General features: G+C 41.2%; 1 protein-coding gene across 1 annotated transcript in view; it reads left to right on the top strand.

The window, feature by feature from the left end:
- Positions 1 to 15048, top strand: part of PAPPA (pappalysin 1) — a 326123-nt gene that overhangs the window by 213129 nt on the left and 97946 nt on the right. The window contains exon 10 of the mRNA XM_066580837.1: positions 10510 to 10706. Within this exon, the coding sequence (XP_066436934.1) occupies positions 10510 to 10706 (197 nt within the window). The remainder of the gene's footprint in view (positions 1 to 10509; positions 10707 to 15048) is intronic.

Consider the following 15048-nt stretch of genomic DNA (forward strand, 5'->3'; position numbering starts at 1 on the left):
AGCTGTCTGCAACATGGATTTAACAAACTTCTCAACAATACATGAGATCGTTTTTACCTCATTTGGACACATTGGGGCGACTACTGGGACACCCAGTCTTGACCTATACCTTAAAGTGTGTCACGGAACTGGGATCCGGGTAGTGGAAGTCCCTAAAAGCTACCCGCAACCCCTGTCCCTACCTACTTGCCCCCCTGGGCTAGACCCCAGGGCGACAACTGGGCGACGGTCCCTATACTTACTAGGGAAGCGGGGCAGGGGGTCAGACTTACAAACAAATACCGAGACAAACAGACACAGAGGCAAGTCAGGAAGTCCGGGTCGGCAACAGGAGACCGGATTAGGTGAGGTCAACGGTACCACGGATTAGGTGAGGTCAAAGTCAGGTCCAAAAGCGGAGGGTCACAATGGGAAATCAGATAAGAATAACGCGGGTGTAGCCTGGAGACAAACATACACTGGCAATGCTGGAGAGAAACAGACACGTTTAAATGCTGTCAGAACTCCCACCCCAGCGGGGAGCCTGCCAGCAGCCAGACCCAGACCTAAGTCAGAGTGCAGAGACCCAGACATCCAGCAGCGAGTGCAGAACGCTGATAGAATGTCATGGCAACAGGGACGGCATCGCCGCATTCCCAGCAACCCGATTACCCGGGCGCTGCCTTCTGAGCACAGGAGCGTGCGACCGGAGCCAATGTCCGGGACCCTGGCGGCCAGGGGAGGTCACCAAAACTGGGGCTCCCAATCAGCTCGGGTGATAGGATCGGTGGTGCGGGCACGGAGACCCCAAGAGCAGGCGGTCCTGACAAAGTGTACTCTTTCCCTACCTCTATTTTTCTGCCTTCTAGTTTCCCAGCTCTTCTCCTCTCCTTTCCTCCTCCCCACCTTTTCTCCTTCTATTCCACTTTAATTAGCTTTCAAGTATAACTCTACAATTGATTTCTATAGTTCCAATCAGTTCAATTAAGACATTTTGTTACTGGGTTTTAAGTTACAGGCACTTTGTTAAATAAGATCTGGCCTTCAGAAGAAACACAAAAAGGAAACTTCTGTTCTCCTTTCCTTGGAAACGGATGTACATTTACCACTTAACACATTTTTATTCTGTACACCATTTCTTTATTCAAAAATGTACCCATCTTACACTGTAGTCATGTAGCTACTTCCTTTTGGCTGTGTTATCTTCTTTCTTCCATAAAAACATATTAGAAAAACAAAGTATGTCATTATCTGGTTTTAAAGGGGTTGTCCTGTTACCGAATAACATCCCTTTAATAGAACTGTCTGAAGTTAAATAATTTACCCCTCCATTGCCGCCAGTATCCAACAATGCAGTCCCACTATGGTTTGTTCTGACAACGGTTCTCACTGGACGTCAGGTGACCGTTGAAGTCAATCAGAGGCTGCCGAGTCACTGCTTGTTCTTCTGGCATTGGCGCTCACATCCTGAGTGTCGTAATGCCAGGAGTTGGCTGCAGTAGTCACCTGACTTCCGGTGACAGCCGCTGTCATAACCAATGCTGGGACCATAGTGAGACTGCAGTGTTGGATCCCGGATCTGGCAGATGATTAAGTTTAGTTCTGTTCTTTACTTTACTACAGACTGCTCTATTAAAGGGATGTTGTCTGGTAACCAGACAATCCCTTTAATGTTTCATATAAAGGCATTAAAGGCTAACCTAAGACCCATGAATCCATTATTTTTGCTTGAACTAATCCACACTACATATATGTCCATTAACAGAGATAATAAATATCTTAAGAGCACAAACAGCTCAGCAAATTGACCTGATAGATAAAGAAATCAGTTTTATTCAATTTCGTTAAGGTCATCAACTTTGAATCGGATGATGGTGGAGTTAAGAGTCACGCAGCATGCCCCCCACCCCTACCCCGCACAACTACCCCTCCCGGTTGCTCACTGTCTCTATTGTTGACAGGTACATTTCGTCTTATGCCTTGGCTATATTCTGTGGATAGTTTACAGACCTTAGTGACTGTAAATTAATTAGGACCTTTTGTGTTTTCTCTCAGTCTTACTTTAATCAGATAATGCTGCTGCAAACTATCCAAGAAGAAGTATATTGACTCAGTCAGGCTGCCCTGGCCTTTCAAGAGCACAACACTAGGGAAGTGGAAATAAAAGAACTGAGATTGATCTTCTTTATTATAATTCCACTTTAGTAAACTAGCGGTAAAACATTGCATAGTAATTATAAAAATATATGCTAGGGGTAGGTAAATGGGTAGTGAGAAATGAAGGTAATAGACATAATTACTAAATAGTATCTTACGCCATATGATTAATATGCAGTAAGGTCACTTACATCTGTAGATTGTCAAAAAGTTGTTGTTTTTTTTCATAGCTTTAAAGACTATATGTACTTTTGCAACCATTTTCATCCATCTAGTCATATATTGTATGTCAGCAGAAAAAGAAGTAATTACAAGCCCTGACCAAAAGATCAGACAACAAAAGTGTGTTTGTAGTCTGTTACCATGGAGACATATAGATCTGCATAGAAATATTATACAAATCAGTAGATTTTGCATCAAAGATGTTGCAAGGTTGCTTTACTTTTTATTTTAGATGCATTAGAGAAATATAGAAGTGCACATACCCTTCAAAGGCGAACTACTCCTATTTTTGTGTTTACTCTATAATAGAAATGAGCGAGCATACTCGTTAAGGACAAACACTCGAGCGAGTATCGTCCTTTTCGAGTATCTGCCTGCTCGTCCGCAAAGATTCGGGTGCCGGCGAGGGGTGGCGGGGAAGAGCAGGGGGGAACGTGGGGGAGATCCCTCCCCCCCCCCCCCGCTCCCCCCTGCTCACTCCCGCAATCCACCACTCACCCCCGCCGACGCCCGATTCTTTGTGGACAAGCAGGCAAATACTCGAAAAGGACGAGTATTTGTCCTTAACGAGTATGCTCGCTCATCTCTACTCTATAATATATATATATTTTAGAATCCCATCCCTACATAATACAAAACAGTGTAAATTCAACTGCTTTAAACAGATATATATATATATATATATATATATATATATATATAAAACCTATAAATATATATTTTTCCATTTTTAAAGGGGTTGTGACCTTTGAGAATGAGGCGATCAGGGCAATCAATGAATTGCCCCACGTCCCACTCTCAGCATCCCCAGTAAATAGCTGAGGATGTCATCTTGGTACACCAATTTTAATATTTTCTTATTCTGTACTTGTTACCATTATTCAGACTCATCCATGTAAACAGGAAAACAGGCTACAATAACCCCTATGGACTAGATGAAATATCTTATCCCAAATGGCATAGGGTCTTAGCGCAGTCCAATATAATGCAACATGACCTAAATTAGACTTTTTCAGAACAATACGTTTCTAAAAGACATCCTTGAGACCACCTAGAGTAGAATCCCCCAAAAAGATCAGGGAGCAGCAGAACCGTCAGCTATTTCTGATAGGACATCTAGTCCATAGGAGTTATTGCAGCCTGTTTTGGCCTGTGTACCAGGACGAGTCTGTTCACTTATTCATCAGCCTTATCCAGCTGACCTAGAGTTGCATAGCGTAGGATTATTATGTTAATATGTTTCCCGATGAATTGGAGTATCCAAGGAAATGCGCCAAACTTGAACCGTAACCAAGATTGAACTAGTATTCAGATTATAACAGTATAGTGAATATAGTATATATTTATCTACAATGGAAAGAAAATCCCACAACTAGAACAGCACACAGTATGCGAGTGAATCTTCAACCTCCAGATTTGAACAATACAGAGTATTTAAGCCATTTGGTGACCTTCTTGTGATAATTTTGAAGGTCCATCGATTACTTTAATCTTTAATATTTTTTCTGAGTGAGACATTTTACACTCATAAGGGAACTGCAGTCAGTAATTTAGGGCGCTTCAATTGATCCGGAACCTCTCACTGGCTTCTTTAGATTTAGCGCATTTGTCAATGTCCAATTGTAATATACTACTTGATTCAATCTCCTCAGTTAGGGGGTGATATGTGCTTGGAGCAGGCTTGCCACAGCTTGAACCATCCCGTGGCTTGCCATTTCTGACCTAACATCTCTAGCACCCATATTTTGGCCATTAATATGGGATCGTCCTAGTGGCATCTCCATAAAACGTCTTTTTCTGTATCTGTTCATTGGTTTTGGTATCTTCTATTGGGACTATTACCCTTTTTGATGATTGGGGATACCAATTATGTGTTTTTCAGTCCTTAGCCTTGAGTTTTAGTAGGATATTTAATAAAGGTCATTTTTTGAAGGTATCTATTCTGTGAAGTGCTTCAATTATACTAGACCCCTTAGTTTTAGTGAGTTCTCTTTTTTTAAAGAAAGTCGAAGATTTTAAAGTCTACTTCTGAGTCAAAAATTTGTGAACCAGCTTTTAATAGAGTCATATTAAGAATATGGTAAAAGTGTGAGCAGAGCAAATAGTCGATTCTAATATAGTAATCTAACTACAGGATGAAAATGTTCTAAAAAGAACTTTAATAAACCCGTTTCTGAAAAGTATGTGTAATACAGAGTCACAGAAAATGTGATGGTCATATAATAAAGAGTCCGTAGATGGTTGTTTGTGTACATGAGAGGGAAAATGATGCCGGTGGGCTGTGCAGGAATGTAAGGTATGCGCCAGTGGAGATGAAACAGATTAAGAAGACCCTTTTGGAAGAAAGTTCCTCTGGGGTACATTGTGGATTCTGTAATTCTCTAGAGCACATTTAAAAAAAAAAGAGAGATAAAGAAGAGTCAACTTTGTTAAGAACTTGTCCAAATAAAGCTCTGACTCATTCTGCCAAAAACCTGGCATGAAAACAATATCACAAATTGCCATCTGGATATATGCAAGAGTTATTCTTTGGGGTTAAGTATGCTCTAAGAATTCAAATACCTAAAACAATGCTTGCACATATTTGTGCTGTCTTTTTTTCTCGGATGGATAGTGATGTGGCATGAAACTTATTATTGGAGCTCTTCGTTCAAAAACAGACACGCTCAACAATAACGTGTTTTCGTCTGGCTTTGTGCAAATACGTGTACAGTACTTTGAAAAGGCATGATCGTATAATCTAGTTAGTTCCATATTTAGAGGAAATGGCTTTCATCAGAGTGCCGGGGCAATCAGTTTTGAGCACTATCTGGCCATATCTTTCAGCCTTGTGTTCTGTATGGAATTGTGCCCATGTCACCTGGGTTGATATCCTGACTATCTGGTTCCTGTAGCTGAATAATTCTTTTCGACCTGGTTTAGTAATCACAGGTATGTTTTCTTGAATCGCAACTTATTGCTAAGTGGCAAGTAAAAATATGTTATTGGTTAAAGGGAATGTATCATTTTTCTAACTAATTAAAACGACATATTTAATTTTTCTAATCGGTTTCTATTTTCTGATTGCATATTTTTTTTAATATGGGGGTGGCTTCTTGCTTGAGCTGCAGTTAGCAGTATTCAGATATATGCTTTAAGCCACCTCATGGGTTACACACACAGTGGATAGGAGTTGACCCATTGACTTCTATAAGTGAGTGTTGCAGATATGCTTTGTGACCTGTGTAGAGGTCCTTGTGCAGAAAGGGGAGGAGGTGAGCTGTGACCATCACCTATTGTGAATGATGGATCCTGTGTTATCTATATAGGGGTATCATGTTACAGCTGAAAAGTTCTCTTACTTTCTTACTGAACAGAATATGTCAGCCTATCTGTTACGATCGTGTGGGCAAACTAAGCACGGGGTCCACACGATCGCGAACAAAGGAGGACTGGGTATGCACATGGGTAGCACACGGGTTTCTCACAAACTGACCCTGTGCTACTGGGAGGTTGGCAGTGGCCCTACCTAAGCAGGGACATTGCCCCAATAAGGGCAGCCCAGCGGTCTCCGGATCTCGGCCCTAGCTGACCCTAGGAGCCATGCACCAGAACAGGATACATACACATGCCACATGACAGGGACTGTACAACAGGATACACAGCATACAAAATGCAACCACTAGTAACAGATAAGAAGCTGAATATAAATACCAGGTATTAGTTAACATTTTGTACAAGATGTGAAAGCTAGCAGGCCACTTCACGGCTCCTGGTTATACTGCTAGTCCCTACACTAACCAGGAGTCCAGCAGAACAGGACACAGTTCACACAGCACACTGCAACAGGACATTACACAGATAGCAGGTTACACAGCAAGCCAACACAAAACTGACAGAATTAAAACGTACAAACGGACATGAACCAGCAAGACACAGATTACACAGCAAGCTTGCAACAGACAAGGATTCATGACAGCTCACCCTGAACTCTAGACACAGACTGACCAAAAGCTGGGTTTATATGGGCTGAAGGCTAAAGGGAATTGGCTGCTGGAGATGACCACACCCAGCCAGCTCAATTAACCCTCAACCACCTGTAGCTGTGCTGCTAGGAAGCCTAGAACTACAGATCCCAGCAGCACACATAACACTATCATTACAGTTGTTGCCAGAGTGACGTAAACAACCCACCAGCAATACTTGAAAAATATGTTTAATATAACAAAGTTTGATTTATACAATAGGTACAATTAAAATGTTGTTTTAGCATGTAAGAGGTCACTGGACTTAAGAACATATTATGTAACTATTAGATTTGGTTTGGGATAAATTGGTGGGGAGGAATCTACAAGATTTCGTGATTTTTTTCACCTGAATATGGCCACAGGTGGAGTAGACTAATAGAAACTTTTGATGGTTTTCAGATGGTATTTCCAAGGCATACTAGTAGAATCAATAAAAAATGTATCATCAGTATACATGTAAAGTCAGGGCTGGCAGTGTTTATGCAACATAGTACGACGGATACAGGACAGGAAGCAGTCTGGGACAAACTCAAAGAAGCCATAGAAATCCAAGCAGTGAGACAAGGAGATGGACCTTGGCCATACAGCTAGGCAACGTGGCCAACATCCCATGAAATAGTATATGGCATATTATACCAATCTGTCCATAACAGCATATGAAAGTCATAGAGGGGTTCCCAGGTAAGAGTATGCTATTGGTTAGACACAACCAAAACTAGGTGCTATGAAGACATTTCTTTAGAAAAAATAGAAATAGTTTTCTTAGGCTAAGGGCTTCTTCAGATGACCGTGATTTTGTCCCGTTTTGCGGCCATGACAATCATCACCACATAACAGGGCAAAACAAAAACTATTTTAATGGTTTCGTTTTCACTAGCGGGAAGAAGTTTTTCTACATGCGATAAAGAAGGGACAGGACCTGTCTTCACGTTTTTTTTTGTTTTTTTTCAAACTCACACGTAATAGCGCTGAGTTTGAATAGTCGTAAAAAAAGATCACTGCTTCATGCGCTAGTACGCTCCGTAACAGCGAGTGTATTAGCGCATGTGACTGTCTGTTTAAGCCCTATGGCCCTATGATATGACTTTCTAGTTATACAGCAGCATTCCGGTTCTGAGAATTGACCACATATACATTTTGGCTATTTCATTTTGTACTTTGTATGAGGGATATTAACTTCTGCTTGAGGGATATTAACACTGGCGTAACTATAGAGGATGCAGGGGATGCGGTTGCACCTGGGCCCAGGAGCCTTAGGGGGCCCATTAGGCCTCTCTTGTCCATATAGGGAGCCCAGTACTATGAATAAAGCATTATAGTTGGGGGCCCCGTTACAGGTTTTGCATTGGGGCCCAGAAGCTTCAAGTTACGTCTCTGAGTTAATGGGTTAAGAGAAGTTGGGGGGGCCCCAAGATAAACTTTTGCACCCGGGCCCATGAGCCTTTAAGTACGCCCCTGCATATTAAGTACACTAATCTGTTCCTATAGCAGAAACCCCAAAACATAGTGCTCAAAGCTAAGTACTCAGAAGATCATTGTCTATAGTTATCCTCCCTAAGGGCGCCCACCCACTGGCGTTTTTTTTACCTGCGTTTGCGTTTTGCGTTTTTCCTGCACAGGCATAGAGATAACATGTGTTCCTGTCCACTGGCGTTTTTTTTCCGGTCCGTTGCGATTTTTAACATAGGAACTGTCAGTTGCATATGTGTCCTTATTTTTCTCTTAATGCACCCATGAATGTCAATGGAAATTAACGGAAAAGCCGCGAAAACGCCGCCAAAAATGCGCCGAAAACGCTGCGTTTTTCACGCACGGAAATCGCAAACGCCAGTGGGTGGGCGCCCTAACACTTTGCAAATCTTGGCAGGGTGGTTTATTGGGGTCTTAGGCAAAATTAGCAACATATTAACCTCTGTAGAAATTAAATTGTAATTTAGTCTGTACCGTTTTGTTAGTTTGAAAAAAAAAAGATGAATGCATTTTTCTTTAGGTCAGTCCTATATCAGCGAGACAAACTAATAAAAGAGTTTCCATAAAGCAAACGGTTAAGCCCTATTTACACGCAAAGATGATCGCTCAAAATTAGTTCAAAAGATAGCATGATTGACAGTTTGAGTGATCATTTTGCATAAGCCCCTAATGGGCACTAATGCCATTAGTAGCTTATTAGCTTGTGCTGTATGAAGAGAACAGCAGGTGGTCTGTTCTCTACATACAGCCCCTTTGTTCTGCAGGGACTGCAGCTGAATACAATGTTATCAGCGCTCCTGTGGAGAATCACAGCCTGCAGTCCCTGCTTTCAGCTCTCCGAGCGAACAATGGATTTTAAGCTCAACTAAAAATCATTGTTCGGCCAAATAGTAAACAATGGTAACATTTACACACAACGATTATCGTTCAAAAGACATCATTTGAGCGAATTTTAGCGATAATCATTGCATGTAAATGGGGCTTTATTCTTACATAAGGCAAATATAACTCGTTAACTGTTAGGGCTCTGTTCACTCGTGTGAGTTCTACGCTCTTTCAGCAGTTTTCATATTTTTGCTGTATGAAATACAAGCTCAACATAAGTCAACGGGATCCTTTGTGTTTTTGAGATCTGTTTGAAAATGAATTGGTCATAGCTGTTATTGCATCATTATGAGCCTTAATGTAGGAAAAAATGGTGTCTGGGATACTAAACAGAATGCAAACTTTAAGGGTTTCACAAGAAGTGATCTTAAACTTGATGCTGTGAATTTGTTTTGGCAATAAGAGGACTAAACTAAATTAAATGTACCCATTTTAGAGTTTCAAATGGCAAAATTGAATTCCGCAAAGTTCTAGTTGCGGTTTTAGATCGGCTTACAAACATTAGAATACCGTCTTAGAGTTATTTTGCAACAGGTTTACCCATTTGATCTGCCATTAGATATTTGTATAGAGCACTTTTCCATTCTTCGGTGGTCAAACAGCGGGAGTAATCCAAGATGGTTTGTTCATAGGTTCAAAGCCTTATAGCAACCCCTCAGGCCTGGAAAAACAAAGATGGCTGAACCACTTCTCTGACTACCTGATGCACATTATGCATAGCATACATTGGTAGTCTAAAGGCCCTTTTACATGGGACGAGTGTTGGGCAAACGATGCCGGACACTCGTCTCCGTGTATACTTGCTCCCGTGCTGTTACACAGGAGTGAGTATCGCTGGATCGCTCACAGCAGGGGCTGGGGTGACTGCGTGAGAGTTCTCTCCCCACTCTCCCCCGCCCTTCTCCATACACTGTAAGCTGCGGTCCTTCAGCACTGAATGGCTACTGTTTACACTAAACGATAGTTGTTCAGATTTTAAGCTGCTTAAAACTGAATGACTGGACAATTCTCATCCAGTCATCCAGTTTCTGTATGCTTTTACCTGGGATGATTATTGTTCAAAACCCAGCGGGAGCGCAGGAGTCCAAAGAACCAGAATGATAATCATCCTGTGTAAAAAGGCCATAAGTCACTACATGCTAATGTAACCAGCCAGCATTACTTATGTGGACAACATTGGTTAATCAAAGCATGTGTAGTGTCTTAGATAAATGAGGCATACCAGTGCACAGTGTGCATCAGATAGTCAGAGAAGCCGGTGTGGCCATCTTTGTTTATCCAGTCCTGAAGGGTTGATTTAATGATCCAGTAACACACAACAAAAAGCAACTATGCCTTGAGCAAGTTAATGTGTCCTAAAGGGGTTGAAAAAAATGAGGACAATCCCTGTCCATATGTTCTAGTAGGTCATTTGAATATTACAAAGGGAGGCCCCTTCCTGTTAGCCAGAATAAAGAGTTACAAAAAGCAGCTCCAACTCTGGGAAAATCAGAGCATCATATATTACATGGCTGATTATGCATTTGCTGGAGAAATATTTGGCCACCCACAGCTTCCAACAATGAAAACAGCTAAACACCACAGCTTTCAGCTGTCCAACTTATGGTGATCAGCTGATCGCCAGCAGGTCCTCATTTAGAGAACGGATTATCCAAATGAGACAGCAACTTTAACCATTCAGTTGTGAAATCATATCCCAAATCATTTTCCCACTAATGAGCTTACCATATAAACTGTATACAATATTTTTTATGATATCTTATTTGTTACACATTTCCTTGTCATACAGATGAGCCCAGCAGATGTTATTTCCACGATGGTGATGGCGTCTGTGAGGATTTTGAAAAGATGACAAGTATTAAAGACTGCGGGGTATATACTCCAAATGGATTTCAGGATCAATGGGCCTCAAATGTTACAGTGTCACACCATAATGATCAAGAGTGCCCAGGATGGGTCGTCATTGGTCAGCCTGCAGCAACCCAGGTAAGCAAGCCAAAATATAGAGCAAGTCTTCTTTTTATAGACTTGATAAACCTTTTCCGTAAGACAAGCACGTATGGATTATTCATAGCAAATAAATGATATAGTGGTACCGAAATAGGTTTAAGCCTGTAGATCTTTGATTTTCGATATCGGAAGACTTACTATTGGAAAAAGTATGGTATTTTGCTAAACGTATTTTATGCTACTCTGGCCAACTGATACGTATTACAGCTATTATAGACTATTTCAATATACATGTGGCTGTCTTAAGGTGGCCATAGCATTAGAAAAATGTCATCCAAACTTGTCTTTTTCAATGGGACTGGCGAACCAACTAATGTAAACAATGGTGTGCCAATTTTCCCTCAACCTCATAGCTGGAGGAAACAAGGGCTGTGCATGTTGAATTTCAAAATGACCAAGTCCTTTTGTTTTCAGGGGAGATACAGATGTAGGAAATGATAGTTTAACATCTAACACATTTTGATAACTTAACTGCAATGTAAATCGTGTTAGGTGTAGCCATCATCTCTCTAAAGTTTTTGGCCAGCCAAACGTTCCAACAGTTGTGTGTACAGGGATTGTCCTGATTTGGAAAACCTTTAAAGGGGTTTTCTGTGAGAATACTTTCCGGATAGGTCCCCTAGTTGTTCAGCCACGGCCTTCCGCTTGTGACCCCAGCAGATCAGCTGATTGGGCACCCGCTGATAGAGCCAGTATACACTGGGGTCAAAGTGGAAGCCGCTGCTTTGACCCCTGTGTAGGGGTCGGCACTTATAATTGCAGGCACAGCTCCCATTGATGTCAGTGAGTGTGGCAGCCACAGTTACGAGCACAAATCACTACACAGGGGTCCAGCAGTGGCTTCCACTCCAACCCCAGTGTATACCAGCGCTGTCAACGGGTGCCAAATCAGCTGATTGGCCGGAGTCTTATGCGGCAGGCCAACTATTGATGACCTATAGGTCAACAATAGTATTTTCATAGAAAACCCCTTTACGATACATCCACGGGCACTCAAGACTAATAATAGCATAGTGTTTTGGACCTGTTAGTAGATGGACATCCACTCTAGCTCCTTCCTAATTCTGCCATAAACGCTTACATGTAAGTATTCAACCTCCTCTTCTATAAAGGGCTCTTACTTTATTTGCTTTGTTTAGAGCATTGTCAATAATCAATCCTTTTTATTATTGTATTATTCGATTCTGTCATGAATAGCACCCACAGTATATCAGCCTCTTGATACTGTACATACTTTACCTTTGAACCTTGTGTTGTGGCCTGCCTGTTCCATAGATTAAACACTAAACTCACGGTTTACTTTTACTTATATATTGGGATTTGAATTTACAACATGTAGCTATTATCTCAGTTGCTTCCTATAAAAGCAGCAGCATGTCCAGTAAAAAAAGGTAAAGCACGCATAGGGAGATCAAATTCTCTGTGGTTGCTCTCCCCGAGGCCAACAACGACATGCAGTAGCAGTTTATGGTACTTGTATTCTGTCAATGATGACATTAAAGGGATGTCCTTAATGGCACATCATAACTTCCTTCTGTTGGTAATGCTCCTGAATGTAACCATGGAAAAATCAATTTTCCTTAATTTCTTACCAAAATTTCTCGAATGTTCTTCAATGTCTTGGGTTATAGATACACTATATTTCAGAAAATTTCTGTAAATGCAAGTCTCTAATGTAGAAGCACTGTGAATGTCCATCCTGTTCTCTTTCCAATAATAATTTCACACTCTGAATGATCCAGAACTTCTACTCACCCCTCCCTACATTCATCTCTGAACTATTGCTAAGCTGTACAGTACAAGGCTAAATTTCTTGTGAAATTCTCGTCACGAAATAAACACCTTCAAAGCCAGATGGTTCTGTTGTTAGTTTCTCTCCACTGATGACCTCACAAGCAGTAGAGAAGGCTACAAAATGGTTGAAAGCAATGGAAATGACATCTGTCGTCCAGCTGTGAGTTTGTGTATCTGTAACATATGTTTTTGCAATTTCTTGTATGGAACAAACAAGGTATCCTGTTCTAACTTTACGTTCTGATTTCCTTAATTTTGCGAAGATTCAAAATATACAATAATTATTTCTGAAGACTTGCAGTTATTACTTTTTTAAGGTCTGATATATAGACTAGTTTTTGTTTTCAGTGTAATACCTCTAATGTATACACATCCTTCGGTAATCGGCCAATAACACAAATAGTCCTTAACTACCATCTACTAGACCATGCAAAAATAATATTAGAAAATCAGTCATTTATCATTTGTTTGTAATTTTGGAATATTAGAAATTCAGATGGTACCTAAAGAAGTTTATGTGTTAGGAAATTGCATTGCACAGTTCCTGAAACTTTACAAGCTGTAATGGGAGCCAAGATTCTGTTCCTCACTATAGCTGTCCCGGTAATCATCAACACAGTATAGATTTATAGTGCCTGTATCCTATCACATAAGAGAAGAGAGACCTTGTCATTGCAGTAGCCTCTCTTGTCTATTTTTGTAGAGGACAGATGTCATAAACATTAAAACGTACTGGGCCCCATACCAAACTTTTGATTACCCCCCTGCAGCCTAGAGCTGACATTTTTGTATATAGCATCTGCTCACCTTCAGGTTAAGGCCACACATTGCGGATCTGCTGTTGAAAATCAACAGAAAGTCTGCAGAGCTAAAATCCTTACAAGTGATGTGGAATTTGTCACTGATTTTGGTGCAGACCCCTTGGATTATAGGGCCCAGTCGCATTTGCATACTCTGTGATCCCTATAGTTATGCCACTGTTCAAAAAAGGAAGGGGATTATCTCAACTTGACAACCCCCTCAGTTGCTAGTAGAAGTGTATGAAGAGGGGAAGGAGAGGAGAAGGGAGCTGCTGAAGTGCGCCAGAGATCCTCACACACACGCACACACGTAGCTGCAGCTTCTAGTAAGTGTTTTAACTCACCCTAGTGCTGAATTCACATCTAACCTGCTCACTACTACTGCATCATGTCTTCATAGCCTTCTATCGGCAGCATGAGGCAGCAGCAAGCAAAGACCCGCTCCACTTCCTGTAATCTATCTCTGCTGGGTTCACATGACAACAGGTAGCTGCTTCTTCTTTGTGTATGTAATAGAGATAGGGGAGAAGGATCTCTTCTTCAGTGTATGGAAGATATTATAGCAGCTAATCATCGGGTATTTTATTTCATTATACCATCTCTCTGGAGTAGCTGATTCAGCTAATCATTGTATATTACAGAATCGCCGTTAATGCGGTAACATGACACATAAGTAAATACTCATCAAGTTACTCGAGTGAGCATCGCTCTTCTCGAGTAACTGCATTCTCGTCCGAGCAGGCTCGGCGGGGGGGGGGGGGGTGAGTAAGGGGCGGCTCCCCGCTTCCCTCCGCTACCCCCACCCCACCCCCCGAAGAATGCAGTTACTCAAGAAGAGCGATGCTCACTCGAGTAACTGCCTTATCTGAGCGTGCTCGCTCATCTGTACTCATCATGCATTAATATAGGATCTTTTGGTGCAATTTTGAGGATATGATATCTCTTTTTAAATATTATTTCTGCAGGAAGGGAGGGCAGAAAGTTGGACATTTTTATGTTTTTTTTTTAGAATAGATTAGGCAAGAGATTGTTTTATAACTATATAGATAACAGATTATAATTGTATTGTATTTAGATAAAAGTATTTATCTTCAAGGGGAGAAAAAGAAGGTTTACCATTACTTAGGGTCCTTTTACATCAGACGAATGCGGGGCGCTTTGGCATCCAACAGGCCTCCCAGTGATAATCGCTCCTGTGCTTTCTCATAGGAGCGAGGATTGCTCAGTAAGCTGTCCAGAACAACATCCAGCCCACCCACCTCCAATCAAGTTCATAGACTAGTTTTTGTTTTCAGTGTGATACCTTCTAATGTATACACATCTTTAGGTAATCGGCCAATAACACAAATAGTCTTTAACTGCCATCTACTAGACCATGCAAAAATAATATTAGAATATCTGTAATCTATCATTTGTTTCTAATTTTGGAACAATAAACATTCAGAAGGCACCTAAAGTAGCTTCTATATTAGGAAAGCTGTTGTTCATAGATGACCGACAGCCACTTTTACACAGACCGATCCTCGTTTGAGTTTTATGATTGCACAAATTGAATGACGAACAGTCGGCACAGGCATTTACACTGAACAATAATTGTTCAGATTCCTATGATCCAGCGAGAAAATGAACCATGATCGAGCCATGTAACAGAGCCCTTAGTGTTAGTTTGAATACTTTACCGAGGAGACCACTAAATCCATTCCATGGAACTGCTCTTATAGATA

This window comes from Eleutherodactylus coqui, chromosome 10 (genome assembly GCF_035609145.1).
Source record: "Eleutherodactylus coqui strain aEleCoq1 chromosome 10, aEleCoq1.hap1, whole genome shotgun sequence".
NCBI lineage: Eukaryota > Metazoa > Chordata > Amphibia > Anura > Eleutherodactylidae > Eleutherodactylus > Eleutherodactylus coqui.